The sequence below is a fragment of the Tamandua tetradactyla genome, chromosome 6, assembly GCF_023851605.1.
Source record: "Tamandua tetradactyla isolate mTamTet1 chromosome 6, mTamTet1.pri, whole genome shotgun sequence".
Taxonomy (NCBI): Eukaryota; Metazoa; Chordata; class Mammalia; order Pilosa; family Myrmecophagidae; genus Tamandua; species Tamandua tetradactyla.
In genome coordinates this window covers 33,174,921-33,202,695 of record NC_135332.1, presented here as the reverse complement: position 1 = coordinate 33,202,695, position 27,775 = coordinate 33,174,921, and the positions used below count along the sequence as shown (strand labels likewise).

Sequence of the window (27,775 nt, the reverse complement as noted above, 5' to 3'; positions counted from 1 at the left end):
TCTTGGTGTCTGCCCATGTAAAAAAAAGAAAAAGAAGACACATTTACAGATTTGATTCCCGGTGCCTGCCCATGCAAAAAATGACAGAACAAGAACCGCGGAATTAACTGTTCACCTGGAGGAACTAGAGAAAGAACAGCAAGCTAACCCCAAAGCAAACAGAAATAACAAAAATCAGAGAGGAAATAATGAAATTGAAATTGAGAACATGAAAACAATAGAGAGAATCAAGAAAAACAGAAGCTGGTTTGGTTCTTTGAGAAAATCAATTTTTTGTTAGCTAGGCTAGCAAAAAAAAAAAGAAAGAGAGAGGATGCAAATAAATAAAATCAGAAATGGGAGAGTAGACATAATTACTGACCCCGCAGAAATAAAGATTATGAAAGAATACTATGAGCAACTATATTCTAATCAGCTAGACAACTTAGATGAAATAGACAACATCCTAGAACAAACATTGACTCAAGAAGAAATAGACAACTTCTACAAATCAATCACAAGTAAAGAGGTTGAATCAGTCATCAAAAAGCTCCCCAGAAAAGAAAAGTACAGGATGGCTTCACATGTGGATTCTACCAAGCATTCAAAACAGAATTAGCAAACTAACTAATACACATATATACTTCATGTATATCCTATATATAAAATAATAAACTTTTAATTTTAAAATAGGTTTAGATTGACAGAAAAATCACAAAAATAGTGCAGAGAATATATGTGATATATATATATATATTATGTGTGTGTGTGTGTGTGTGTGTGTAGGGCAGTGTGGTAAATGCTAAAATGTAGGATATTTTATAATAATAAGGGTGCACAGAAGAGGGAGAGATCTAGGTGGTGTAAAATACAAGCATTTCTTTCTCCATCAGATCTGGTGGATGCAATGTAGTGCACTAGGAAAGTCCTTTGCATTCCCCTTGCTGATTCCTGCATTCAACATATGGAGCAGAATTGGCCATAAAAGGAAACAAGTGATGTCCTGGGATATGGTACTTTGCATAGTCTTCCAATGTTAATAATACTTTTGCTCTTTCCAGCATCTGGTTTTCCCTTTTCCAAAAGGTTCAGTGCCTCCTCCTTTGAGTTATCTTCTCAGGCAGAGAAAAGCAGTATCTTAGGGAAACAACTGCTCAGGACTCCTTCTATCACATTAAAATGAAGTAACCACAGAACTATATGTCCTCCCACTGCCTCTCCTATATATTTGGCTCTGTCTTATAGAGCACCCTGGCATATTGTACTGACAGGCATGGAAACTCATTTTTGAAAAGTGCATGTTTATACTTTGGTGTGTTTTAATGGAGAGTGGACTTTTCTTTAGCAATCTCTCCCTGCTGGATCTCTCTGGGAGGGCTCCTCTGTTCCCTTGCGCACCATTTCCTTCTCTGTCTCACCTGCATACCTTCCTTAGGTTATTGTCTTGAGTCTTGTTTCCACCAGGGTCAGGAGATCACTGTGATTTCCATTTGCAGGTATTTTGCAGTTGCATTTTCCAAGCTGCTTATATTACTTAACTCTGTTTTGGTGCTAATGATAGGGATTGAAAGAAAAAAGCATAGAGGAGAGTTGTAAAGGTCAATCTCAAAATTATGTGGAAAGATTAGACTGTGGAAATATAAGTACTTCATCTGTGGAAATAGGTGAGGTTTCTTTGAGTCATCTAGAAACACACTTTGTGGGAGGAATAAAAGGGGATCCTAGGAATTGTTTACTCCTTTGTGACTGGTTTGGAGAACCCAGTTAGAGTTATGAGTGGTGTTTATGTGAGGCCCCAATAATTTTGATGGTTTAGCCTAGGAAATGGAATAGGAGGGGCCATATTGAATTTTATGCAGGCTCTGTTAGCCAGTTTTAGGAAATCTGGAAAAGATATACTGTTATGCATACTTTCTGCTGTGCTTATCTAATACATATCATCCCCATGTAATTGGGAAACCATATATGTCAAAATTCTTTCAGATTTTCTTTTTCAAGTAGCTCATTTCTAAACATTTGAGTAGGAAGCCGGGCTAGTTGATAAAATCCCTTGCTAACTCTAAGGCAGGGGTCAGCAAACTACAGCCCATGAGCCAAATCCGGCCCTCTGTTTGTTTAAATTAAGTTTTATTGGAGCACAGCCAAATCCAGCCCTCTGTTTTTGTAAATAAAGTTTCATTCATTTACATATCACCTATGGTTGCTTTTTTTTTCTTTTTTTATACGATTTTTTTAAATTATTTTTTTGATTTTTTAAAAAATATAATAACAAACATAAACATTCTTGACATATGATCATTCCATTTTACATATATAATCAGTAATTCACAATATCATCATATAGTTGCATTCATCATTATGACCATTTCTTAGAACATTTGCATCAATTCAGAAAAAGAATAAAAAGACAACAGAAAAAAATTCATACATACCATACCCCTTACCCCTCCCTTTCATTGATCACTAGCATTTCAATCTACTAAATTTATTTTAACATTTGTTCCCCCTATTATTTATTTTTATGCCGTATATTTTACTTGTTTGTTGATAAAGTAGATAAGAGGAGCATCAGACACAAGGTTTTCACAATCACACAGTCACATTGTGAAAGCTATATCATTATACAATCGTCTTCAAGAAACATAACTACTGGAACACACCTCTACATTTTCAGGCAGTTTCCTCCAGCCTCTCCATTACATCTTGACTAACAAGGTGATATCTATTTAATGTGTAAGAATAACCTCCAGGATAACCTCTCGACTCTGTTTGGAATCTGTCAGCCATTGGAATTTTGTCTCATTGTGCTCTTCCCCCTTTTGGTTGAGAAGGTTTTCTCAATCCCTTGATCAGCTCATTCTAGGATTTCTGTCCCACGTTGCCAGGAATGTCCACACCCCTGGGAGCCATGTCCAACATAGACAGGAAGAGGGCGGTGAGTTTGCTTGTTGTGTTGGCTGGAGAGAGAGGCCACATCTGAGGAACAAAAGAGGTTCTCTAGGGGGTGACTCTTAGGCCTAATTTTAAGTAGGCTTGACGTATTCTTTGTGGGATTAAGTTTCATATGTACAAACCCCAAGATTGGGGACTCAGCCTATTGTTTTGGTTGTCCCCACTGCTTGTGAGAATATCAAGAATTCTCTACTTGGGGAAGTTGAATTTTCCCCTTTTCTCACCATTCCCCCAAGGGGACTTTGTAAATACTTTTTTACTCACTGTTTAAATCACTCTGGGATTTATTGGGGCATCACTCTGGACAAACCTGCAAAGTATTATGTGCTACTCAAGGTTCCATGTACTTATGGTGTTCAATTAAGCTGTCCACATAAATTATATTAGGAACTGCACTAGTCAAAATATAAAGTTTGTACCAAATAAACATTTTTTGCTTTAGTCTCACACATAAGTTAAAATTTTAAAGTATTAATTACCATCTGTTTTCAACACCCTGCAGTAATGACATTCCTTTGTTCTTCCTCATGCAAAAACATTTTTAAATTTGTATACTTAGTCACTATCATTATATACTCTAGGCATTCCTACATTATACCATCTCAGTCTTTATTGTCTATCTTTCTGATTTCATTTGTGCCCCCAGCCCTTCTCCCTCTATCATTCTCATATTCAGCTTCATTCAGTGTTCTAACATAATTGTGTTACAGTTAGGTGGTATTGTGCTATCCATTTCTGAGTTTTTACAATCAGTCTTGTACAATCTTGTATCCCTTCAGCTCCAATTACCCAATATCTTACCCTATTTCTACCTCCTGATGATCTCTGTTACCAATGAAATTCTCCAAGTTTATTCACTAATGTCAGTTCATATCAGTGAGACCATACAGTTATTTGTCCTTTTGTTTCTGGATAATCTCACCCAGCATAATGTCCTTAAGGTCCATCCATGTTGTTACGTACTTCATAACTGTATTCTGTCTTACAGCTGCATAATATTCCATCATATGTATATACCACAGCTTGGTTAGCCACTTGTCTGTTGATGGACATTTTGCCTGTTTCCATCTCTTTGCAATTGTAAATAATGCTGCTATAAATATTGGTGTGCAAGTGTCTGTTTGTATCCTTGCCCTCATGTCCTCTGAGTAGATACCTAGCAATGGTATTTCTGGGTCATATGGCAGTTCTATACTTAGCTTCCTGAGGACCCACCAAACTGCCTTACACAGCAGTTGTACCATTTGACATTCCCACCAACAGTGGATAAGTATGCCTGTTTCTCCATATCCTCTCCAGCACTTGTCATTTTCTGTTTTATTGATAATGACCGTTCTGGTGGGTGTGAGATGATATCTCATTGTGGTTTTGATTTGCATTTCCCTAATAACCAGGGTAGTTGAGCTTCTTTTCGTGTGCTTATTGGCCATTTGTATTTCCTCTTCTGAGAAGTGTCTGTTCAAGTCTTTCGCCTATTTTGTAATTGGATTGTCTGTCTTTTTATTGTTGAGTTGAACAATCTCTTTATACATTCTGGATAGAAGAGCTTTATCTGATATATTGTTTCCAAATATTGTCTCCCATTGTGTAGGCGGTCTTTTTACTTTCTTGACAAAGCTCTCTGATGCACAAAAGTGTTTAATTTTGAGGAGTTCAGATTTATTTATTTATTTCCTCAATGCTCGTGCTTTGGGTGTAAGGTCTAGGAAATCGCTTCCTATAATAAGATTCATAAGATATTTCCCTACATTTCCTTCTAACAGTTTTATGGTCTTAGATCTAATGTTTAGGTCTTTGATCGATTTTGAGTTAATTTTTGTGTAGGGTGTGAGATATGAGTCCTCTTTGATTCTTTTGCATATGGATATCCAGTTCTCTTGACACCATTTATTGAAGAGACTGTTCTGTCCCAGGTGAGTTGGTTTGACTGCCTTATCAAAGATCAATTGTCCATAGATGAGATGGTCTATATCTGAACACTCTATTCTATTCCATTGGTCAGTATATCTATTTTTATGCCAGTACCATGCTGTTTTGACCACTGTAGCTTCATAATACGCTTTAAAGTCAGGTAGCATGAGACCTCCAACTTTGTTTGTCTTTCTCAGGATACTTTTAGCTATTTGGGGCACCCTGCCCTTCCAGATAAATTTGGTTATTGGTTTTTCTATTTCTGAAAAGTAAGTTTTTGGGAGTTTAATTGGTATTGCATTGAATCTGCAAATCAATTTAGGTAGAATTGACTTCTTAACTATATTTAGTCTTCCAATCCATGAACATGGTATGCTCTTTGATTTATTTAGGTCTTCTGTGAGTTCTTTTAACAATTTCTTGTAGTTTTCTTTGTATGGGTCTTTTGTCTCTTTAGTTAAATTTATTCCTAAATATTTTTCTTGATTTCCCCCTCAGACAGTTCATTACTAGTGTATAAAAACACTACAGATTTTTAAGTGTTGATCTTGTAACCTGCCACTTTGCTGTACTCATTTATTAGCTCTAGTAGTTTTCTGGTGGATTTTGGGGTTTTCCTACATATAGTATCATATCATCTGCAAACAGTGAGAGTTTTACTTCTTCCTTTCCAATTTTGATGCCTTATATTTCTTTTTCTTGTCTAATTGCTCTGGCTAGAACCTCCAACATGATGTTGAATAACAGTGGTGATAATGGACATCCTTCTCTTGTTCCTGATTTTAGGGGGAAAGTTTTCAGTTTTTCCCCATTGAGGATGATGTTACCTGTGGGTTTTTCATATATTCCCTTTATCACGTTGAGGAAGTTCCCTTCTATTCCTATCCTTTGAAGTATTTTTAACAGGAAAGGATGTTGAATTTTGTCAAATGCCTTTTCTGCATCAGTCGAGATGATTATGTGGTTTTTCTGCTTTGATTTGTTGATATGGTATATTACATTTATTAATTTTCTTATGTTGAACCATCCTTGCGTACCTGGGATGCATCCTACTTGGTCATGGTGTATAATTCGTTTAATGTGCTGCTGGATTCGATTTGCTAGAATTTTGTTGAGAATTTTTGCATCTATATTCATTAGAGAGATTGGTCTGTAGCTTTCTTTTTTTTGTTATATCTCTGTCTGGCTTTGGTATGAGGATGATGTTGGCTTCATAGAATGAGTTAAGTAGCTGTCCCTCCTCTTCAATTTTTTTGAAGAGTTTGAGCAGGATTGGTACTAATTGTTTCTGTAATGTTTTGTAGAATTTACATGTGAAGCCATCTGGCCCTGGACTTTTTTGGGGGGGAGCTTCTTAATGACTGATTCAATTTATTTACTTGTGATTGGTTTGTTGAGGTTGCTTATTTCTTCTTCAGTCAATGTTGGTTGTTTATGCCTTTCTAGAAAATTTTCCATTTCATATACATGGTCCAGTTTATTAGCATAAAGTTGATAGTATCCTCTCATTATTTCCTTTATTTCTGTGGAGTCAGTGGTTATGACTCCTTTTCCATTTCTGATTTTATTTATTTGCATCCTCTCTCTTCTTCTTTTTGTCAACCTTGCTAAGGGTCCATCAATCTTATTGATTTTCTCATAGATCCAGGTTCCGGTTTTGTTGATTTTCTTAATTGTTTTCATGTTCTCAATTTCATTAATTCTGCCCTTATCTTCATTCTTTCCTTTTGCTTGCTTTGGGGTTAGTTTGCTGTTCTTTCTCTACTTCTTCCAAGTGGACAGTTAATTCCTCGATTTTTGCCCTTTCTTCTTTTTTGATATAGGCATTTAAGGCAATAAATTTCCCTCTTAGCACTGCCTTTGCTGCATCCCATACACTTTGATATGTTGTGTTTTCATTTTCATTTGCCTCAAGATATTTACTGATTTCTCTTGTAATTTCTTCCGTGACCCACTGGTTGTTTAAGAGTGTGTTGTTGAGCCTTCATATATTTGTGAATTTTCTGGCCCTCTGCCTAAATTGATTTCTGAGCAAGTGTTTTGTATTATTTCAGTCTTTTTAAATTCATTGAGACTTGCTTTGTGACCCAGCATATGGTCTGTCCTTGAGAATGATCCATGAGCACTTGAGAAAAAGGTGTATTCTGCTGTTGTGGGGTGTAATGTTCTATAAATGTCTGTTAAGTCTAGCTCATTTATTGTATTATTCAAATTATTCAATAAATGTTTCTTTATTGATCCTCTGTCTAGATGTTCTGTCCAGTGATGAGAGTGGGGAATTGAAGTCTCCAACTATTATGGCAGAAGTGTCTATTTCTTTTTTCAGTGTTTGCCTCATGTATTTTGGAGTATTGTGGCTTGGTGCATAAATATTTATGATTGTTATGTCTTCTTGTTGAATTGTTCCTTTTAAAAATACATAGTGTCCTTTTTTGTCTCTTTTAACTGTTTTACATTTGAAGTCTAATATGTTGGATATTCGTATAGCTACTCCTGCTCTTTTCTGATTGTTATTTGCATGAAATATCTTTTCCCAACCTTGCACTTTCAACCTATGTTTATCTTTGGGTCTAAAATGTGTTTCCTGTAAACAGCATATAGATGGGTCCTGGTATTTAATCCATTCTGCCAGTCTATGTCTTTTGATTGAGGAGTTTAATCCATTAACATTTAATGTTATTACTGTATGGGTAGTACTTTCTTCTACCATTTTGCCTTTTGGATTTTATATGTCATATCTAATTTTTCTTCCTTTTACCTTTACTGATAATCGTCATTTCTACACTCTTTTCCACACCTCTCTCTACTGTCTTTTCATATCTGCCTCTATTGCCCTCTTTAATATTTCTTGCAGAACTGGTCTCTTGGTCACAAATACTCTTAGTGATTATTTGTCTGAAAATGTTTTAATTTCTCCCTCATTTTTGAAGGACAGTTTTGCTGGATATAGAATTCTTGGTTGGCAGTTTTTCTCTTTTAGTAATTTAAATATATCATCTCGCTGTCTTCTTACCTCAATGGTTTCTGCTGAGAAATCTACGTATAGTCTTACTGGGCCTCCCTTATATGTGATGGATTGCTTTTCTCTTGCTGCTTTCAAGATTCTCTCTTACTCTTTGAGATCTGACATTCTGATTAGTAAGTGTCTTGGAGTACATCTATTTGGATCTGTTCTCCTGGGGTACGCTGCACTTCTTGGATCTGTGATTTTAAGTCTTTCATAAGAGTTGGGAAATTTTCAGTGAGAATTTCCTCCATTAATTTTTTTCCTCCTTTTTCCTTTTCTTCTCCTTCTGGGACACCCACAACATGTATCTACATACGCTTCATGTTGTCATTCAGTTCCCTGAGTAACTGCTCATATTTTTCCATTCTTTTCCCTATATTTCTTTTGCTTGTTGGATTTCAGATGTCCCATCCTCCAGTTCACTAATCCTATCTTCTGCCTCTTGAAATCTGACATTGTGGGTTTCCATTGTTTTTTTTTCATCTCTTCTACTTTGCTTTTCATTCCCATAAGTTCTGTGATTTGTTTTTTCAGACTTTTGATTTCTTCTTTTGATTCGTTCCTTGCCTTCTTTATATCCTCCCTCAATTCATTGATTTGATTTTTGATGAGGTTTTCCAGGTCTGTTCAAACATTCTGAATTAATTGTTTTGACTCCTGTATCTCATTTGAATTGTTGGCTTGTTCTGTTGACTGGGCCATAACTTCAATTTTCCTAGTGTGATTTGTTATTTTTTGCTGGTGTCTAGGCATTTAATTACCTTAATTAGTTTTTTCTGGAGATAGTTTTCACTTCTTTTACCTAGGATTTTCTTGCTGGATGACTTTGTTGTCTTTCTGTTCTTTGACATTCAGTTCAGTTTATTCTGGACCACTAATTTAGGTTTTGTTTAACAAAGCAGATTTTTTCAGTTTTTTTTTTCTTGTTTCTTGCCCTGCCTGTATGATGCCTTTTCTCCTCCACCCTTAGGAGTGTCTTCTTAGGTGTTATAGACCCCAGCCAGATTTTCCCAGACCAAAGTGCCCTCCTGTAAGGAGGAAAGAGTCACCTACTTCAGTTTTCCCTGACGGTGAGACCCAGCAGATTGAAATGCTTTTCTATGAAGCCTCTGGACTCTACATTTTTCCTATCATGCCCAGTATGTGGTGCTTTTCTGCCTGCGGGTCCCACCAGCTTAAGGTTATGTGGTACCTTTAACTTCAGCAGACTCTCCGTGCTGGGGGCGTGGTGGAGGTAGAGGAGAGGTTGTAGGCTGGCTCTAATCACCTCAATTTCACAAACCCTGGGGTCTGAATTCCTTGAGGGAGGGAATCCACCTGAGCTAAGCCCCACCCCTCTCCTGGGGAAGGCACAGGCCCCAGGCAAGCTCTCAAATAAGCTTATTTCTGCCTATGCTTGGGGCAGTTGCAGCCTGAGAAGCCCTGCCACTGTATCCAAAGGCAGTCAAACCTTTGTAGAAACACAGCCACAAAAAAGAAAGAGAAAAATCCTTCTCAGAGCAGGACCCCCATTCCTCAGGATTGCCAATCAAGAGCATAAGTTGGTATGTTGCTTTGTGTACCTTCAGATCCTATGTGCCCCTTCCTTTCCTTCAGGGCCCAGACCCTTTCAAATATTATGTGCTATCCGATCCAAAAAACCTCTCTCTTTTTTCCTTTGTTCTTTTTCCATCAGCCCTGCTCCCTTGGCACCGAGCCAAAAATCAGCAACCTTCACTTTGACAAGGTTCAGCTGAGCTAGGGGCCTATTTTTAGTAGTCAGAACTTGTGAATTAATTCCACAATTGGAGCTTAGTTGCACTCAGCCCCTGCTGCTAGTAAAGTCTCTTTCCTTTCCTCTCTGGGAAGCAGCCTGTGGGGGAGGGGCACTGGCTGCCGTGGCTTGGGGCACTCACAATTCTGGGGGGGCTCGCAACTCGTCCAGCTGGTCCAGACTGGGGTACACTGTGTGTCCGGTCACTGACGTGGCCCCAGCAGTTGTACTGTACTGTTCCTGGCTATTTAGTAGCTGTTCTGGAGGATGAACTAAATCCCACACCATGCTAAGCTGCCATCTTGGCACTCACTCCCTATGGTTGCTTTTGACTATAATGGTGAAGTTGAGTAATTGGTACAGAGACAGTCTGGCCCGTGAAATCTACATTATTTACTACCCAGCCCTTTACATCAAAAGTTTGCAAACTCCTATTCCAAGACCCTATACTTCTAGAAGTGATATCCTTTTTCTGTGCCTCAGTTTCCTTATCTGTACAAGAAGAGATTGGAGCAATTGAACTCTGCTTTCTTTGGAAATCCTGAGATTCTACAAGTTTTCTTTGGAAATGCATAGGTTCTCAACTGCCACAATGAAAAAAGAAGAATAAAACTTAAATATATATGTTTTAACTATACTGAGAGAGTCCGTTGCTATATATACCTCATTATCTGCTAGTGATGGCAGCCTTTATTGTCAACACGATATATTTTATTAGATGCCTAGATTTTTCCCAGGGGCTGGCTATGTGTTAAGAAATTTCTACCCATTGGCAAAGGGAAGCAGGGAAGGATGGGGAAGCGAATGCTGCTCTCTGTTCATCTGCTTTCTCAATCAACTATCCACTCACTAGAAATCAGATGTAAGCAACAACTTGGCCACTGAGGATATGCCAGGCAGGTGTTAACGTTGAAATTTGGTTCTTCTCTAGATGCTCCATCTAAAATACACCCCATGTATTATTACTTTAACAGAATGTTACATGAGGTTCCTTGCGAGCTCCCCCAGAACTGTGAGTGCCCCCAAGCCTTGGCAGCCAGCGCCCCTCCCCCACAGGCTGCTTCCCAGAGGGGAAAGGAAAGAGACTTTGCTAGCAGCAGGGGCTGAGTGCAACTAAGCTCCAATTGTGGAATTAATTCACAAGTTCTGACTACTAAAAATAGGCCCCCAGCTCAGCCATCTTGTCTTTCTAAATTGCTGAGCAATACAAGGCTAAACTGCATATATGAGAGCACTGGAAAACATTACCTAAAGCACCTTCATTTTCTTCGACTCTAGCCTGTAGCTATCATTTTTTGTAATTGATAGACATCCAGTGGACCCCGCTCCGGCTGATTTTCTTTAACTTTTTAACGAATTTTTTTTTATTGTGAAATATAACATATATACCAAAAAATGAGAAAAATCATTAATTTTCAAAATATACCCCAATAAGTAGCTGCAGAACAGATTTCATAGTTAGGTATGGGTTACCATTCTTCAGTTTCAGGTTTTCCTTCAGGCTGCTCCAAAACCCTGGAAGCTAAAAGAAATATCAATATAGTGATTCAGCAGTCATATTCATTAAATCCTATCTTCTCTGTTATAACTCTCTTCCTTCTACTTTAATCTTTCTCCCACTCTGTATGTAGCTTTGGACTATGCCCTTTCTAACTTTTTCATGTTGAAAAGCGGTGTTGATAATATAGGCTAGGGGGATGGAATTAGTTGAAATTCTTGGAGAGGCTGGCCCCTCTGGGTTTCAGGGCTTATTTAGCCTTGGAACCCTCTGGAGGTAATGTATTTCACGAAAGTAAACTTAGTGCATGAAGCTTTTATAGAGTCTCAGTTAGAGCCCTAGGTGTTCTTTAGGGTTAATAGGCATGATGTTGGTTGGGGTTTGGCAAACTGTAGCAATTAGCAATATCTAGCTGAAGCTTGCATAAGAAGTAGCCTCCAGAATAGCCTCTTGACTCTATTCAAACTCTCTTAGCCACTGATACCTTGTTTTCTTACCTTTCTTTTTCCCCTTTAGGTCTGGAAGGCATTATCAATCGCACCATGCCAGAGCCACACTCATCCCTGGGACTCATGCCCTGTATTGTCAGGGAGACTTTCACCTCTGAATATCATATCCCCTGTAGGGGGAGGGTAATGATTTTCCTTTCAGAGTTGGGCTTAGAGAGAGAGGGAGGCCACGACTGAGCAACAGAAGAGGTTTCCTGAAAGCAACTCTTAGCATAATTATAGGTAGTCTTAGCTTCTCCACTACAGAAATAAGTTTCATAAGGGCCAGCCTCAAAATCAAGGGCTTGCCCTATTTTCTTGGGAGTAACTAATGTTTGAGAGAGCACCAGCATCTCCCACATGGGAAAATTTAACAGTTTCATATTATTTCTCTAGTCCTTCAAGGTACTCTACCAACACTTTTTAATTATCAGCCCACCATAGTCTGGGATGTCTCTGGGTATTCCATTAAGCTGCACAAGCCCTCATTCCCATTCTGGGCTCCGTGTTTTGGGTTGTTTAAATGAGCTATCCAAGCAGGTTGATTTAGATTGTGTGTTACAGAAAATTTAGTTCTAGACACAATAAACCTCTCTACCTGTGGTGTCACACATAGTAGGTGAAGGTCTAGAGTATACACGGTATCATTTTTTTGCTCTGTTTCCTGATTTGCCTAAGTCCCAACCAGATCATCTTTGTTTTTGTCTCTAATTAAAGCCTGATCTCTTTTTTGGTTACTTTAACTGTTATTGTATGTAGCAATGTTGACTTTCAGAGCTCCAGAGCTCCACCTCTGAATCTTAGGTGTCACAGAGATACTCAAGGTTCCCAGGAAATACCAGCTTATGTATGTGAAGCTCTGTGTCTCAGAACCTAGAAATGCACTTACCATTTTAGACTAAGTATGACAGCTATAAGAGTTTATAATCCAGGCTCCAAGTTTCTTGTAAATAATTTCTGAAAGAGAGACCTGTCTATATATTCTTTTGTTTCTGGCTTATCTCACACAACGCATTGTCCTCAAGGTTCATTCAGTTTGTTGTGTGCATCATGACGTCATTCCTTGTAGCAACACAGTATTCATCTTTTAGCTTCTCAGTCATTTTACCCTTCGGCCCCCTCCATCCATTCGGCATCAAGGATAATGTCCAAAATAAACAAACCATGTTTTACAGTGTCTTCTCTTGTTTGTACAATCAGCAGCACACTCAATTTTAGACAGTTTTCATTGGTCCAAAGTGACAAAGAACTGATAAACACAGCCTCTCCAAATAGTAAATCAAAACCTCCCCTAATCTCTTGTCCCTCTCCCCCAATTATTCACCCTGGCATAGCTGTGGTACTGTTGCCATCTTGCTGTTAGGTATTGGCCATAACATGCAATATTACTTTTCCCCCTGTACTCCTCGATTATTGACTCTGTACAAAATCAAACCTTTGAAGGAGTTCACATGAGAACTTATTTATAATTGTAGAGTTAATTGGTGGGATACATGGCATCACTTTCGATCATATTCACCTTCAATATGGCGATGTTACTTATAACTCCACTCATTAATTACCACCACTTCTATCCGTGATTAATTTTTTGGGGGTAAATTTGGGTCCTTCACAATGCATATGAAAGAAAGGTAACAGAAATTCTGCTGTTCTATCATTATAATAGACTTTACTCAGATGGTCTGATTGTCTTTCTGTTTGCCAAAACCTTACATAGTCCCCTTGTGTGAATGGATGCAATAGCTTAAGAAGCAATGATTGGAACTAAAGAGAGAGTAAAGGATTTTACAACTTTTGGGCTTGATCAGAAGTTCCCAGTGATCCTTTAGTCATTTGAAACACTCTTACTTTCCAGGAGCTTCTGATTCTTCTTTCACTTAAGTGACATTATATAAATTGATATTTTGGCCAGATTGATAGGTTGTGCGGTGTGGGGGTAAGAGGCTAGGGGGAGAGAGAGAGAGATTATATGTGTGTCTAAAAATCTGAAAACCTAGTCATACTAATCAATATTATATTAAACTTAGCTTCCCTTTTCCCCATCTTGAGGACATATATATTCCTTCTCTTTTTCCCTCTCTGCTCTATCCTTTGGTCAAAATGACAGTTTCTCAAAGATATTGTCAAATGATCGGAAAAAGTAGAAAGATATTTGAGTACATAATGAAGTAGCAAATGTACACACCACTGCAATTCAGACATAATATAGGGAAAAGATTTATCTATAACAAATCTTCTTTAGGACACCCAGCCTCTGACTAGTGTTCACCATCACATTTCACCCGATTCTATTTAGCACATATATATATATAGTGATATAAACTATTTATATGTGCTATATATAAATCACTTTAGGTCAGTGATTGTCAGTGGGGGTGTCTGCTCATTGGGGGATTATTTTGGAAATGAGGAGGCTGTTGAGAAAGTTACAGGAGAGAGGCTGCGCTTAGCACTGACCAAGGGAGGCAGAGCTGCTACATTCCCTTCCATGTATTATACAATCCCGAACAATGACAAATGATACCATGTACCAGCAGGCATCAAATGAGTGGAAAACTGGTTTATAATGATCTGAGCCTAGAATCGAACTCCATTTCCATATGAACACAAATGATCTCTTGCATAGTTCTGATATATCATGTTTGTCAGCATTCAGATACTGTGCAATACAAGGGAAAATTGAATTTTCTTTTGTTTAAAACTTTAGCAAGAATTGTTCATTGTTTTGGAATCACATTCCTGGAAGCATTGACACTTGGAGTATTCTGTATTCTCCGATACAGTAAATAGTATCATCTGTGCCTGCTTCAATCAAGCATTTTACCTATTTCAATCAAGCAGCCTACTACTTCATTTTATTTTCCAGCACATCATGCCCAAGTATTTACGTGTGGAAATAGATCTTATTTTATTATATATTATAGCCCTTGTATTTCTCTTCATATTGCATTTAAAGCATGAAATTGGTTAGTTTTTTTGAAGTTATGTGTGTAAATTAGGAGTCGATAAACTAGCATGAACTTGAGCTGCCACTTTTTTTTTCTTCAGTGAATAATAAAAAATCTATGAAGGTATTTTTTTATTATTATTATATTCAAGGTGGAAATTACAGAAAACATTTGTCTTTAAGAAAAGGGCCATTAGGTCTGAGTGCTTTTGGTAACATCTGGTCTCAAGGATGTCAAGCTTTAGGGATCCCCCTCTGCCCTGCGATGTACCCAATGAATTGGGGAGTTGGACAAGGGTAGATCATATAACGTCAAGGCCCAGAGAAAGAATCAGAACTTTTCTGGGGAACATCCTTTGTCTACCTAGTCAGTGACATTTTCAGCCATTTATCTCTTTAATTGGTTTCTCTATTTGGTCAGGCCTAATGGCCTCTGGGGTAATTACAAAGCTTCTTGGTTTCCCTGGTGCTATAAATAACCTAGTCTCTATTGAGTCTTCCACTTGGCTCCCTGGCTTCTCCAATCTGCTGCTTCGAGATCATTTCCCCAGTGGCCTGCTGCTCCAGAGCAGGTCATCTGGCTTTAAACTCAGCTGTCTTCAATATTTTCTTCAGGGGCTGTGAGCACATCTGAGCTCCATTCATGCTATATGGGAAGTCAGAGTACCAGGAAATCCAATGGACATTGATATAACCATGCCACAGATTTGTGCTGGTCAGCTTAGAAAGGTGTTATCTTTCCAGATCTTCTAATATATTCACTGTCCTTCTTCCATTTGCTTCTTAAGTTCCCAAACTCCACTATCAGCTCTAGAAGTGAGGGGCTCCTCTTCAACCACAGACAGATCTGGAAGCCCAAGGAGGCTTAATGTCACAGGCAGAAAAAGTATCTTCTCTACCCTCTGGGAAAATACTTGGAGCTAAGCAATCTACAGTCTCAGGAGTTAAAAGAATTTAGCAAATCTCTCTATATATGAAGCTGTTTGCAAATCTTTTGTGGCTTACCCATCCTTTCTAGCCCAGAATGATGAGTCTGATAGCTAAGCATTCTCAAGAAGGAGGGTAAAAATAGAATAACATTCAAGGAAGGAAATTAAAGTGAAAGTTTAACATTTGCTATATACTGGCCACAGTACAAATGTGGTTAAAATTGATTTTATTTTTCTCTAGTGTGACTGAGGACTGAAATATGTGTACGGTTTATGCATCATCTCTGTCTCTATGGGGTGTACATCCACGTGCAGTGGAGTTGCCCCATTTCGTGTGCTGTCATAAATGTCAAGGATTATCCCAAGGCCACCTCAATGTGAGATCACAGGTTCCTATGCTATTTCACAATGTCTTTGGTTCCTCCACTCTTTCCTCTTATGGTGTCAGAAGTCCTCACTGTGTTATTTATATTGTTGTTTTCATTTTCCTGGGATCTGAGAGAAGCTGGTGATTTTACCCTTCCCCTTTCTAGGTTGACCTTTTCAGCAAACTTCCTTCCTCTTCACCCCTGAAAGTTCCGTACACATGTGGAGCTCTCACCCCAGCTGTGGAAAGGATCTGCCTCCTCTCCTCAGTTCTCTGTGTGTGTATGTGTACATGTGTGTGTATGTGAGTGTTTGTGTGTGTGTACATATATGGATGAGACAGGGAGGAGAAAAGGGGAGTCAGAATGGAGACAAGTAAAAGGAGACTTCAGATAGGCCTAAATATATAATTAATGACTCTATCTTTGATTAAAATTTCCTGATGATGTTTTATAAAAATTGTAACTATATAGTTACAACTCGATAATCTATTTGAACAAAGGAGGGGGCAGGTTGCTATTGCATTTTGTGGTATTACTTTGGAGTGGAAAGGGGCTATTCTATGGATATTCATTCTTGCTTGGAGAGCCAGGGCATAGCACTTATTATTATTATCTTATTCTCTTCTCCCTTGGTTTTCCTTTAGCTCAACAGAATTCACCAAAAATCCATGAAGGCTGGTGGGCATACAAGGAAGTGGTCCAGGGAAGCTTTGTTCCAGGTAAGTGTGTATTTATTCTAATTTTATTTTGAAAAACAAGTTTGAGTGAAATATAATGCTATTTCTAGAATTTTATTTTGCTCCATGGTATGGAATATATTTCAAAGGCGACATAGTCTAATTTACATGTTGTACGAATTCTCCAAGACAGTTTGTTGAGTGAGTGGCAACTTAACAGAACACGTTTTTACATCAGCCTACAATCCCAAAGTCTTTCCTTCTGTGGGTATCTCTGGCAGGGAGAGGGGGCCAGAGACATGCAGTTGGAGCTCTGTGTGCTGGCATTTGGTTAAGTAAGGTGGGACCATTTCTTAACATTAATGAACAGGAAGTCTGGGAGAGTGAACTGTGGCCACGAAGCTTGCTGGGTTGCATGCTGTCATTGATGTCACTTTAGCTGCTGCTATGTTCAGGTCTTACTTGATATGGCCAAACATTAGCTAAAAATAACAGGCAAGGTGGATGCAATCAACATGGGAGAAGGACAGAGAACTGAAGACAGGACAGAGCCAGAAACATACCATGAGTTTAGAGGTGGGGTCTAGGGTCCTTGGGAGACTTATTCTTCATCTTTCCTGCTACTCTTATCATAGCTGTGGTCCTAAGCCTTTATGGCTTCAAGACTCCAGTGGCCAAAGAGGCAGGGGAAGGAGCAAGTATGTTAAAGAGAAAGATGGAAGGGAAGGCATTGAGAGATGCCCAAGTACTTGTAACTGCTTAGCTATGAGAGAGTAAGAAGCAAAACTGTTAAGAGGAGCCATGTGCTGTCCCTGCTCAGGCTCTGAACACAGAAAGCCCAGGGTATCAGTGGAGGCCTCTGTTGGTGGCAGCTAGAAAGAGAAGTGCGCCAGGTCACATTTGCCATAGTTATGTCTCCCATTTGCCTTCATCTACAGAGTTTGGTACAATCAGCTGTGTAGAGCTAAGCAATTTACCAAAACCCTCTGAGCACCAGTTTTTTCATTTGTATTATGGGAAAATAATACATGCTCTTGGACATTTCCCATGGGAGGAAAGCAGGCCTGGTAAAGGAGAATAGGTGACCCTGGAAAAAGCCAGCTGGCTGCCAAATGGCCTCATAAGTTGATATTATTAACTTGATAAATTTACTCTGGTAAAGTGGGCATGGAAATTAGACATGATTAATTCATCCAGAAATGTAAGGTTTCAAATAATAATCTTACAACAACTTAATTGGCATAAGCTATGTTCACATGACATGATTTTGATATATAGTATTATATATTTACAGTTGGCGTCATTCCTTACTGATGGCTAGAATACTAGCATATTTTTTCCCTAGGAAATTTGCTTCTTATATTTGAGGTTTCCCAGAAGTTACATTTATAGTTATAGTCTTGTGTTTTGCTGAGTACAGAATTAGAGCAACAGAGGACATTCCTTCCAGCTTGTAATGTCTTTTTAACTAGTTCTACCCCTACAGAAACATCCTCTGTAGTGATGGGAATGCTTATAGGTAGTACTGGATGGACACTGCAAAATTTTGCTTTTTAACCTCACTTTTTCAATGTAGGTTTTTCCCCTCTGTTGATGCATTCTTTTTTACATGTGTCCCAGGTCCTGTTTTCATTTGATGGTTGCTCCTAAGACAACTACAGGAAGAAAGTTTTATCTTTCTGTTATGTGATGATTTAAAGAGTTTAACTTTCCCTCATTTCCAGCTTGAAATGAGATTGTATGTGTAAAACCCACTTCATGGGAAGCAACAAGGTCTGAGCATGGAATCTGGAGTTGGACAAACCTGGGGCTGGGCCTGCATTCTATTCTTTCTACTGATAGGACTGTCAGTGATTTACGTAACCATTCTAAGCCCCCAGTTTCAACATTTGTAATACGGAGATAAGAACCAAATCAGCCTCATAAAGTTTTGTGTGGGTTAAATTACATAATACAGGTTGCATTCCTATCACAATGACTGGTGCCTGGTGAGAGTCAGTACATGCCTGTTGTCGTTGGTATAACTGCCATGACTTTATTGGTAACACTATAACTGGATATTGATACTTCTTTGCCTAGAAAGAGACAGAGACGCTTAAAGCTAAAAAATGTAGTGAGGCCAGTGAGGGTCTCTCATGAAGCCTGGAATATGAAAGGTGCTAGGTAAATGTGCCTTGAATTTCTAAACTAAAGGGTCTCTACACCATGATTAACTAAGAAATGATTTTATCATCCTCTGGATTTAACAGTCCCCAAACTTTTTAGCTTTCTGGTAAAGAAGACTGGTATCTGATGATTCTACTTCCTTAACTTTTGGGAACTCTGACTCTGCTGGAAAGGATACATAATTAGAATTTGGGAATTAAATAATTGACCTTGAGCCTCTAACACCTGACAGACTCCAGATGACCTACTTTATATGCATCACTGCTTGCTTTATAAAGCTGAGTATTTTCTTCAGTGTGCTATTGAGAGTTATTTACAGGCTATTAGTGTGTGAAAGAAGAAGGAACGTCATATGACTAGCCTACTTGTACAAGTTATTGTTCCATGAGTTCTTCACTGAGTGTGTAGAAATAATTGTTGGTTGTATAACAGTTGTGAATCTGTGACTTCAAACAAGCTTGTGAATAGAAGCATGTGATGTTTATAGCAATGACAGGTACCAGGTTGATTGAGCACAGAAATTCCCTACTTTGGTCAGTTCATCATGAGTCGAACTGGAGAACCTGTGTGGTGTCAAGCACCACGTCTGGGGCTGTCGATTAAGAGGTAACTGGGATGTCGTTCTCACTCAAGGGTGAACCCGCAGTCTAAAGAGGATGATAAACCAAAAGCCATGACTCAATGTGGCAAGGGCTTTAATAGGGTTTATACAATATGTCTTAATACATGAAGAAGGAAACAGAGTACTGTGACTCTGCCAGTGGGGTATTTAGCAGACCTTGTTTACCTGCTCAAATCTATCCCATCTTTCAGTTCCAGCCATAACCATGGTATGTTTTGCAGGCAGTCCCCAGATTTTGTTTGGCTGTGCATCCTCTACAGCCAAGAGCTCAGGATAGTGGAAGAGAGATGGGTGAATGTCTATCATCTTACAGTGTTTCCAGAATTGCCATGGAGGGGTTTTGAGGGCTGCACAGTCCAAGAGATCAAGGAGGGCTTCCCAGAGGAGCAATGGTTACACTGAGTCCCCCAAGGGTTAGTAAGGTTCTGCTAAAGGAAGAAGAGAAGAAATGGTGTTTCAGAAAGAAAAGCAAGATGGGCAAAAGCCCAGAGGCTGAGAAGAGAATGACTCAGTGGAGCAAAAAGAGATTGGGGGATTTAAGGTTGGGAGAAGCAGCAGAGCCCAGGAGGCCCTGACTGATAGCTCGAAGTTTGGATTTTTGCCCCAAAGGCACTGGGGAACCAAGGAAGGCTTCTAACTACTGCAAAATTCAAAGTGAGAGATGAGGGAGGCTTGAGCTAAAATAGGACCTGTGAGGGTACTGGGGAAGGCCTGGTTTCTAGGGTCAGAGATTCTAACTCCTTCCACCCCATCCCCCTTGGGTCTTGTATACAGAAGGGGCTCAGCTTTGCTAAACTGGCTTGGGTCAAAATGGACAGGAATCCTTGCCCCTTTAAGAAGTCAGGCAACAGGCCTCCCCCTGGAGTCAGCCACTCCTCAACTGTAGAAGCCAAGTGCAAAAATGATATGATAAGCAAAGCAAATACATAATTATAAACTACAAAAGTTCAAAGGAAGGGGACGTTCTCCTGGTTCAGGGAAGTTCAGCAAGCTAATCTGGAGATAGAGGTCTTCCTGTGTAAGCCGTGGGAAGCTAAAATTGTAAGGTTAGGAAGGAATTGTAAAAAGTGTAGTGAGAGAAGTGTCCAGGGCAGTGGAATGAACCTGAGCTCAGACTCAGAGGCAGGCACAGGCGTGGCTTCTATGAATCAATGGGGAAAATTCACTGTGGCTGGGGGCACAGTGGCACAGCAGAGCAGTTCAAGATCAGCTTGGGGCAGTATTCAGGAATCAGATTTCAGAGGACCATGTGCGCCACACTTAGAGTGTCTGGATAGAGTTCCTGGGAATAACAAAGAGACAATAAACAGGTATAAGCAATTTACTCTTCCTCAGCGATATGCCAAGCACGAAGGGATCGGAAGGGATCTGGAAACTGAGTTGTTAGGCAGACTGAATGATGAATAAAGAAACTCTTACTTTACACTTCAGTCCAGGACTAGAACCAAATGACAGCTTTGGCTCGCTGTATCATCCACTGGAGCTTTGGTTAAAATTCACCAGTAATTGTTCTCCCAGGCAAAGGAAACCTCAGGATTCTTAGAAGATGAAAGTAATTATGCCTTTTGGCAGCTGTGGTGCTTTGAAGCCATATGTACCACAGACAAATATGTTCTTAAACTTAATCCATTCCTGTGTCTGTGAACCTATCATCAGTAGGACCTTGTGGTGGGGTTACTTTGGTTAAGGTGCAGCAGGCTTCAATCAGGATGTTACTGGATGTCCTCATCCTGTTACTGGAGTCTTTTATATGGGGAGTGAAATTCAGACAGACAGAGAGTAAGCCCCAGAGGGAGCTGCCAGATGCCGAACATGAACATATCCTGGAAGAGAAGGGAGAGCGCAGAAGATGCTACCATGTCCCTTGCCATGTGGCAAGCTAAGGACCGAGGGGTCGCCAGCAGCCAGCCCCAGTATGCAGCCTTCAGGAAGAAAGCATCACCTTGATGATGCCTTTGTTTGGGCTTTTTCCCAGCCTCAGACTGTGAACAAGCAAATTCCCATTGTTTAACCCGACCCATTTCATGGTATTTGCTTGAGCAGTCTAGTAAACTAAAACGGCAACTACCTGTGGTTCTAATGCCTAATTAACTGTGTTTTTCAAAACAGCCAGTTTTCTTTGCTTATGAAAGGCTCATTCTACACACTAGTAAGGAGTGTGTGCTCTCTTTCTCTCTGGCAATCTTCCAAGGAAGGAAAGCAGGCTGGATGGTGGGGTGCGTGCTCACACAGGATGGCATGGCTGAGGCCACGTGTACCCCCCATTCTTCCATGTCATAAGCTGTGCCTCTATTATTTTTCCATGCTGCATAACAATTTATCAAAAAATGTAGCAGCTTAATAAACCACATTTACTGTCTCACAGCTTCCGTAGGTCAGGAGGCTGGGCACGGCTCAGCTAGGTACTCTGCTAAGGGTCTCAGAGACCAATGAAAGGAGTCAGTCTGGCTGTACTCTCCTCTGGGGCTTATGGTTCTCTTACAAGCTCATTCAAGTCCTTAACAGAATTCAGTTCTTTACAGGTGTAGGGCTGAGACCCTTGTCTCCTGGATTCTGCCCTTCTTTGCAGGCAGTGCACAGCATGGCAGCTTGCTTTTCAAGACCAGAGAGAAAGTTTCTCTCTCCCTTCAAATCTCTCCCTGCAGAAAAAGTCTGGACCCTCTTTTAAAGGTCTGCCCCTCTCCAGGATGAACTTGAAGTCAACTGATGGAGGCCTTTAATCACACATATCTGCAAACTTCCTTTGCCTTTGCCATATAGTGTAACTTAATCATGAGGCTGAAATTCCAACATAATCACAAGTCCCATCCATACTTGAGGTGGGGGAATTATACACACTGTGTCCACCAGGTGTTGGGGCTCCTGGGGCCATCTTAGAATCCAGCCTATCACAGTGTCATCATTTCTCCATAGTAGAAGAGCACAGAAGACTGCTCACATGCTCAGTCCATTCTGATCACAGGGTGGCATTTTTACAGAATAGAGAACTGGGAAATAGTATTCCTTGGATTGGATATTTATTGCTTTTGTTGTCTTAATATGGAGGGTATCTTCAGAAGAAAACCAATGCTCATCCTCCAGATGAGGAAACAAACCAAGCTATGTATAACTGTGCACTGCACATCAGCATGAAAGCTTCTCTAAATACCAGAACTCTTTACTTCTGAACTAGTTGTTCTTTCCTAATAAATTTATCTAAATGTGAGTAGCAGAAAACAACATTTCTTAGATGGAACATAGTTCTGCTTTATCTCCTAACAAAAACATAACTAACCAACAGACAAAAAATTATATGCGATACCAAATTAATCCACTCAAAACTCTTCAATGCAAATCTGTGTTCTCTCTAGGTATGGCCTAGCATTTAAATATAAGTCATTACACTTTCGAAAGTCTTTTCTGTTATCTCATTTTTAAAATAAACTTTTTATTTTGGAATAATTTCATAGTTATGAAAGAGTTACAAAGATAGTACAGAGAGTTGCCACGTAGCGTTCACCTGACTTCCCCAAATGTTAATATCTTACATAACCATAGTACATTTGTCAAAACTAAGAAATCAACAAGGGTACGTTCCAGGTAACCGAAGTCCAGACTTTATTCAGATTTCCCCAGTTATTCCACTCATGTCTTCTTTCTATTCCAGGATCTAATTCTTGATAACATATTGCATTTTGTTGTCATGTCTCTGCCCTATGAAGTTTCTGTCTTTCCTTGCTTTTTTGACCTTGACCATTTTGAAGATCACTGTCAGATGTTTTGTAGAATGTCCCTCAATTTCAGTTTGTCTGGTGCCTTCTCATGGTTAGACTGGGGTTATGGATTTGGGGGAAGAATACCATAGAGGTGAAGCAGCCACTCATCTCATCACATTAGAGGGTACATGACCTTAACAGGTTTCATCTCATTTGTGACAATTTCTCAGTAAAGCAAGAGAACGTTATTTCCATTGCTGATATGCAGATGTGGAAGGCACAGCCAGGCTGGAGATTTATCTGTGATTGTAGAGCAAGTGAGTAGTGGAGTTAGGCCTAGAATACAGGGTCCTTGCAGGCACAGCCAGTATTTATGAAACTAGACTCTACTCCAAAGCCCCCAGATGCCTTACTTTGTGACATAGATTTCTTTTTTTTTTTAATTAATTAAAAAAATTAACTAACACAACATTTAGAACTCATTCCATTCTACATATACAATCAGTAATTCTTAATATCATCACATAGATGCATGATCATCGTTTCTTAGTACATTTGCATCGATTTAGAAAAAGAAATAGAAAGACAACAGAAAAAGAAACAAAACAATACTAGAGAGAAAAAATTAAAAAAAAGAAAAAAAGAAAAAAAACTATACCTCAGATGCAGCTTCATTCAGTGTTTTAACATAATTACATTAAAATTAGGTAGTATTGTGCTATCCATTTCTGAGTTTTTGTATCCAGTCTTGTTGCACAGTCTGTATCCCTTCAGCTCCAATTACCCATTATCTTACCCTATTTCTATCTCCTGATGGTCTCTGTTACCAATGACATATACCAAGTTTATTCTGTAATGTCAGTTCACATCAGTGGGACCGTACAGTATTTGTCCTTTAGTTTTTGGCTAGTCTCACTCAGCATAATGTTCTCTAGGTCCATCCATGTTATTACATGCTTCATAAGTTTATGCTGTCTTAAAGCTGCATAATATTCCATCGTATGTATATACCACAGTTTGTTTAGTCACTTGTCTGTTGATGGACATTTTGGCTGTTTCCATCTCTTTGCAATTGTAAATAATGCTGCTATAAACATTGGTGTGCAAATGTCCATTTGTGTCTTTGCCCTTAAGTCCTCTGAGTAGATACCTAGCAATGGTATTGCTGGGTCATATGGCAATTCTATATTCAGCTTTTTGAGGAACCGCCAAACTGCCTTCCACAGTGGTTGCACCATTTGACATTCCCACCAACAGTGGATAAGTGTGCCTCTTTCTCCACATCCTCTCCAGCACTTGTCATTTTCTGTTTTGTTGATAATGGCCATTCTGGTGGGTGTGACATGATATCTCATTGTGGTTTTGATTTGCATTTCTCTAATGGCCAGGGACATTGAGCATCTCTTCATGTGCCTTTTGGCTGTTTGTATTTCCTCTTCTGAGAGGTGTCTGTTCAAGTCTTTTTCCCATTTTGTAATTGGGTTGGCTGTCTTTTTGTTGTTGAGTTGAACAATCTCTTTATAAATTCTGGATACAAGACCTTTATCTGATATGTCATTTCCAAATATTGTCTCCCATTGTGTAGGCTGTCTTTCTACTTTCTTGATGAAGTTCTTTGATGCACAAAAGTGTTTAATTTTGAGGAGCTCCCATTCATTTATTTATTTCTTCAGTGCTCTTGCTTTAGGTTTAAGGTCCATAAAACCGCCTCCAGTTGTAAGATCCATAAGATATCTCCCAACATTTTCCTCTATCTGTTTTATGGTCTTAGACCTAATGTTTAGATCTTTGATCCATTTTGAGTTAACTTTTGTATAGGGTGTGAGAGATGGGTCTTCTTTCATTCTTTTGCATATGGATATCCAGTTCTCTAGGCACCATTTATTGAAGAGACTGCTCTGTCCCAGGTGAGTTGGCTTGACTGCCTTATCAAAGATCAAATGTCCATAGATGAGAGGGTCTATATCTGAGCACTCTATTCGATTCCATTGGTCGATATATCTATCTTTATGCTAATACCATGCTGTTTTGACCACTGTGGCTTCATAATATGCCTTAAAGTCAGGCAGCGCGAGACCTCCAGCTTCGTTTTTTTTCCTCAAGATGCTTTTAGCAATTCGGGGCACCCTGCCCTTCCAGATAAATTTGCTTATTGGTTTTTCTATTTCTGAAAAATAAGTTGTTGGGATTTTGAGTGGTATTGCATTGAATCTGTAAATCAATTTAGGTAGAATTGACATCTTAACTATATTTAGTCTTCCAATCCATGAACACGGTATGCCCTTCCATCTATTTAGGTCTTCTGTGATTTCTTTTAACAGTTTTTTGTAGTTTTCTTTGTATAGGTCTTTTGTCTCTGTGATTTCTTTTAACAGTTTTTTATAGTTTTCTTTGTATAGGTCTTTTGTCTCTTTAGTTAAATTTATTCCTAAGTATTTTATTCTTTTAGTTGCAATTGTAAATGGAATTCGTTTCTTGATTTCCTCCTAGCTTGTTCATTGCTAGTGTACAGAAACATTACAGATTTTTGAATGTTGATCTTGTAACCTGCTACTTTGCTGTACTCATTTATTAGCTCTAGTAGTTTTGCTGTGGATTTTTCAGGATTTTTGACGTATAGTATCATATCATCTGCAAACAGTGATAGTTTTACTTCTTCCTTTCCAATTTTGATGCCTTGTATTTCTTTTTCCTGTCTAATTGCTCTGGCTAGAACCTCCAACACGATGTTGAATAACAGTGGTGATAATGGACATCCTTGTCTTGTTCCTGATCTTAGGGGGAAAGTTTTCAATTTTTCCCCATTGAGGATGATATTAGCTGTGGGTTTTTCATATATTCCCTCTATCATTTTAAGGAGGTTCCCTTGTATTCCTATCCTTTGAAGTGTTTTCAACAGGAAAGGATATTGAATCTTGTCAAATGCCTTCTCTGCATCAATTGAGATGATCATGTGATTTTTCTGCTTTGATTTGTTGATATGGTGTATTACATTAATTGATTTTCTTATGTTGAACCATCCTTGCATACCTGGGATGAATCCTACTTGGTCATGATGTATAATTCTTTTAATGTGTTGCTGGATTCGATTTGCTAGAATTTTGTTGAGGATTTTGGCATCTATATTCATTAGAGAGATTGGTCTGTAGTTTTCTTTTTTTGTAATATCTTTGCCTAGTTTTGGTATGAGGGTGATGTTGGCTTCATAGAATGAATTAGGTAGCTTTCCCTCCACTTCAGTTTTTTTGAAGAGTTTGAGCAGGGTTGGTACTAATTCTTTCTGAAATATTTGGTAGAATTCACATGTGAAGCCGTCTGGTCCTGGACTTTTCTTTTTGGGAAGCTTTTGAATGACTGATTCAATTTCTTTACTTGTGATTGGTTTGTTGAGGTCATCTATTTCTTCTGAGTCAAAGTTGGTTGTTCATGCCTTTGTAGGAAGTTGTCCATTTCATCTACATTATTGTATTTATTAGCGCAAAGTTGTTCATAGTATCATGTTATTACCTCCTTTATTTCTGTGAGGTCAGTGGTTATGTCTCCTCTTCCATTTCTGATCCTATTTATTTGTGTCCTCTCTCTTCTTCTTTTTGTCAGTCTTGCTAAGGGCCCATCAATCTTGTTGATTTTCTCATAGAACCAACTTCTGGTCTTATTGATTTTCTCTATTGTTTTCATGTTTTCAATTTCATTTATTTCTGCTCTAATCTTTGTTATTTGTTTCCTTTTGCTTGCTTTGGGGTTAGTTTGCTGTTCTTTCTCCAGTTCTTCCAAGTGGACAGTTAATTCCAGAATTTTTGCCCCTTCTTCTTTTTTGATATAGGCATTTAGGGCAATAAATTTCCGTCTTAGCACTACCTTTGCTGCGTCCCATAGGTTTTGATATGTTGTGTTTTCATTTTCATTCACCTCGAGATATTTACTAATTTCTCTTGTAATTTCTTCCTTGACCCACTGATTGTTTAATAGTGTGTTGTTGAGCCTCCACGTATTTGTGAATTTTCTGGCACTCTGCCTATTATTGATTTCCAACTTCATTCCTTTATGATCTGAGAAAGTGTTGTGTACGATTTCAATCTTTTTAACTTTGTTGAGACTTGCTTTGTGACCCAGCATATGGTCTATCTTTGAGAATGATCCATGAGCACTTGAGAAAAAGGTGTATCCTGCTGTTGTGGGGTGTAATGTCCTATAAATGTCTGTTAAGTCTAGCTCATTTATTGTAATATTCAAATTCTCTGTTTCTCTATTGATCTTCTGTCTAGATATTCTGTCCATTGATGAGAGTGGGGAATTGAAGTCTCCAACTATTATGGTAGATGTGTCTATTTCCCTTTTCAGTATTTGTAGTGTATTCCTCACGTATTTTGGGGCATTCTGATTTGGTGCGTAAATATTTATGATTGTTATGTCTTCTTGTTTAATTGTTCCTTTTATTAGCAGATAGTATCTTTCTTTGTCTCTTTTAACTGTTTTACATTTGAAGTCTACTTTGTTGGATATTAGTATAGCTACTCCTGCTCTTTTCTGGTTTTTATTTGCATGAAATATCTTTTCCAAACCTTTCACTTTCAACCTATGTTTATCTTTGGGTCTAAGATGTGTTTCCTGTAGATAGCATATAGAAGGATCCTATTTTTTAATCCATTCTGCCAGTCTATGTCTTTTGATTGGGGAATTCAGTCCATTAACATTTAGTGTTATTACTGTTTGGGTAATACTTTCCTCTACCATTTTGCCTTTTGTATTATATATATCATATCTAATTTTCCTTCTTTCTACA

At 38.8% G+C, this 27,775-nt stretch overlaps 1 protein-coding gene across 2 annotated transcripts in view; it reads left to right on the top strand.

Annotated features, from left to right (window-relative positions):
* CA10 (carbonic anhydrase 10) overlaps window positions 1–27,775 on the top strand; it is a 498,625-nt gene that overhangs the window by 74,341 nt on the left and 396,509 nt on the right. For both annotated transcript variants that reach the window (XM_077163066.1, XM_077163067.1), the window contains one exon: window positions 16,477–16,551. In XM_077163066.1, the coding sequence (XP_077019181.1) occupies window positions 16,477–16,551 (75 nt within the window). The remainder of the gene's footprint in view (window positions 1–16,476; window positions 16,552–27,775) is intronic.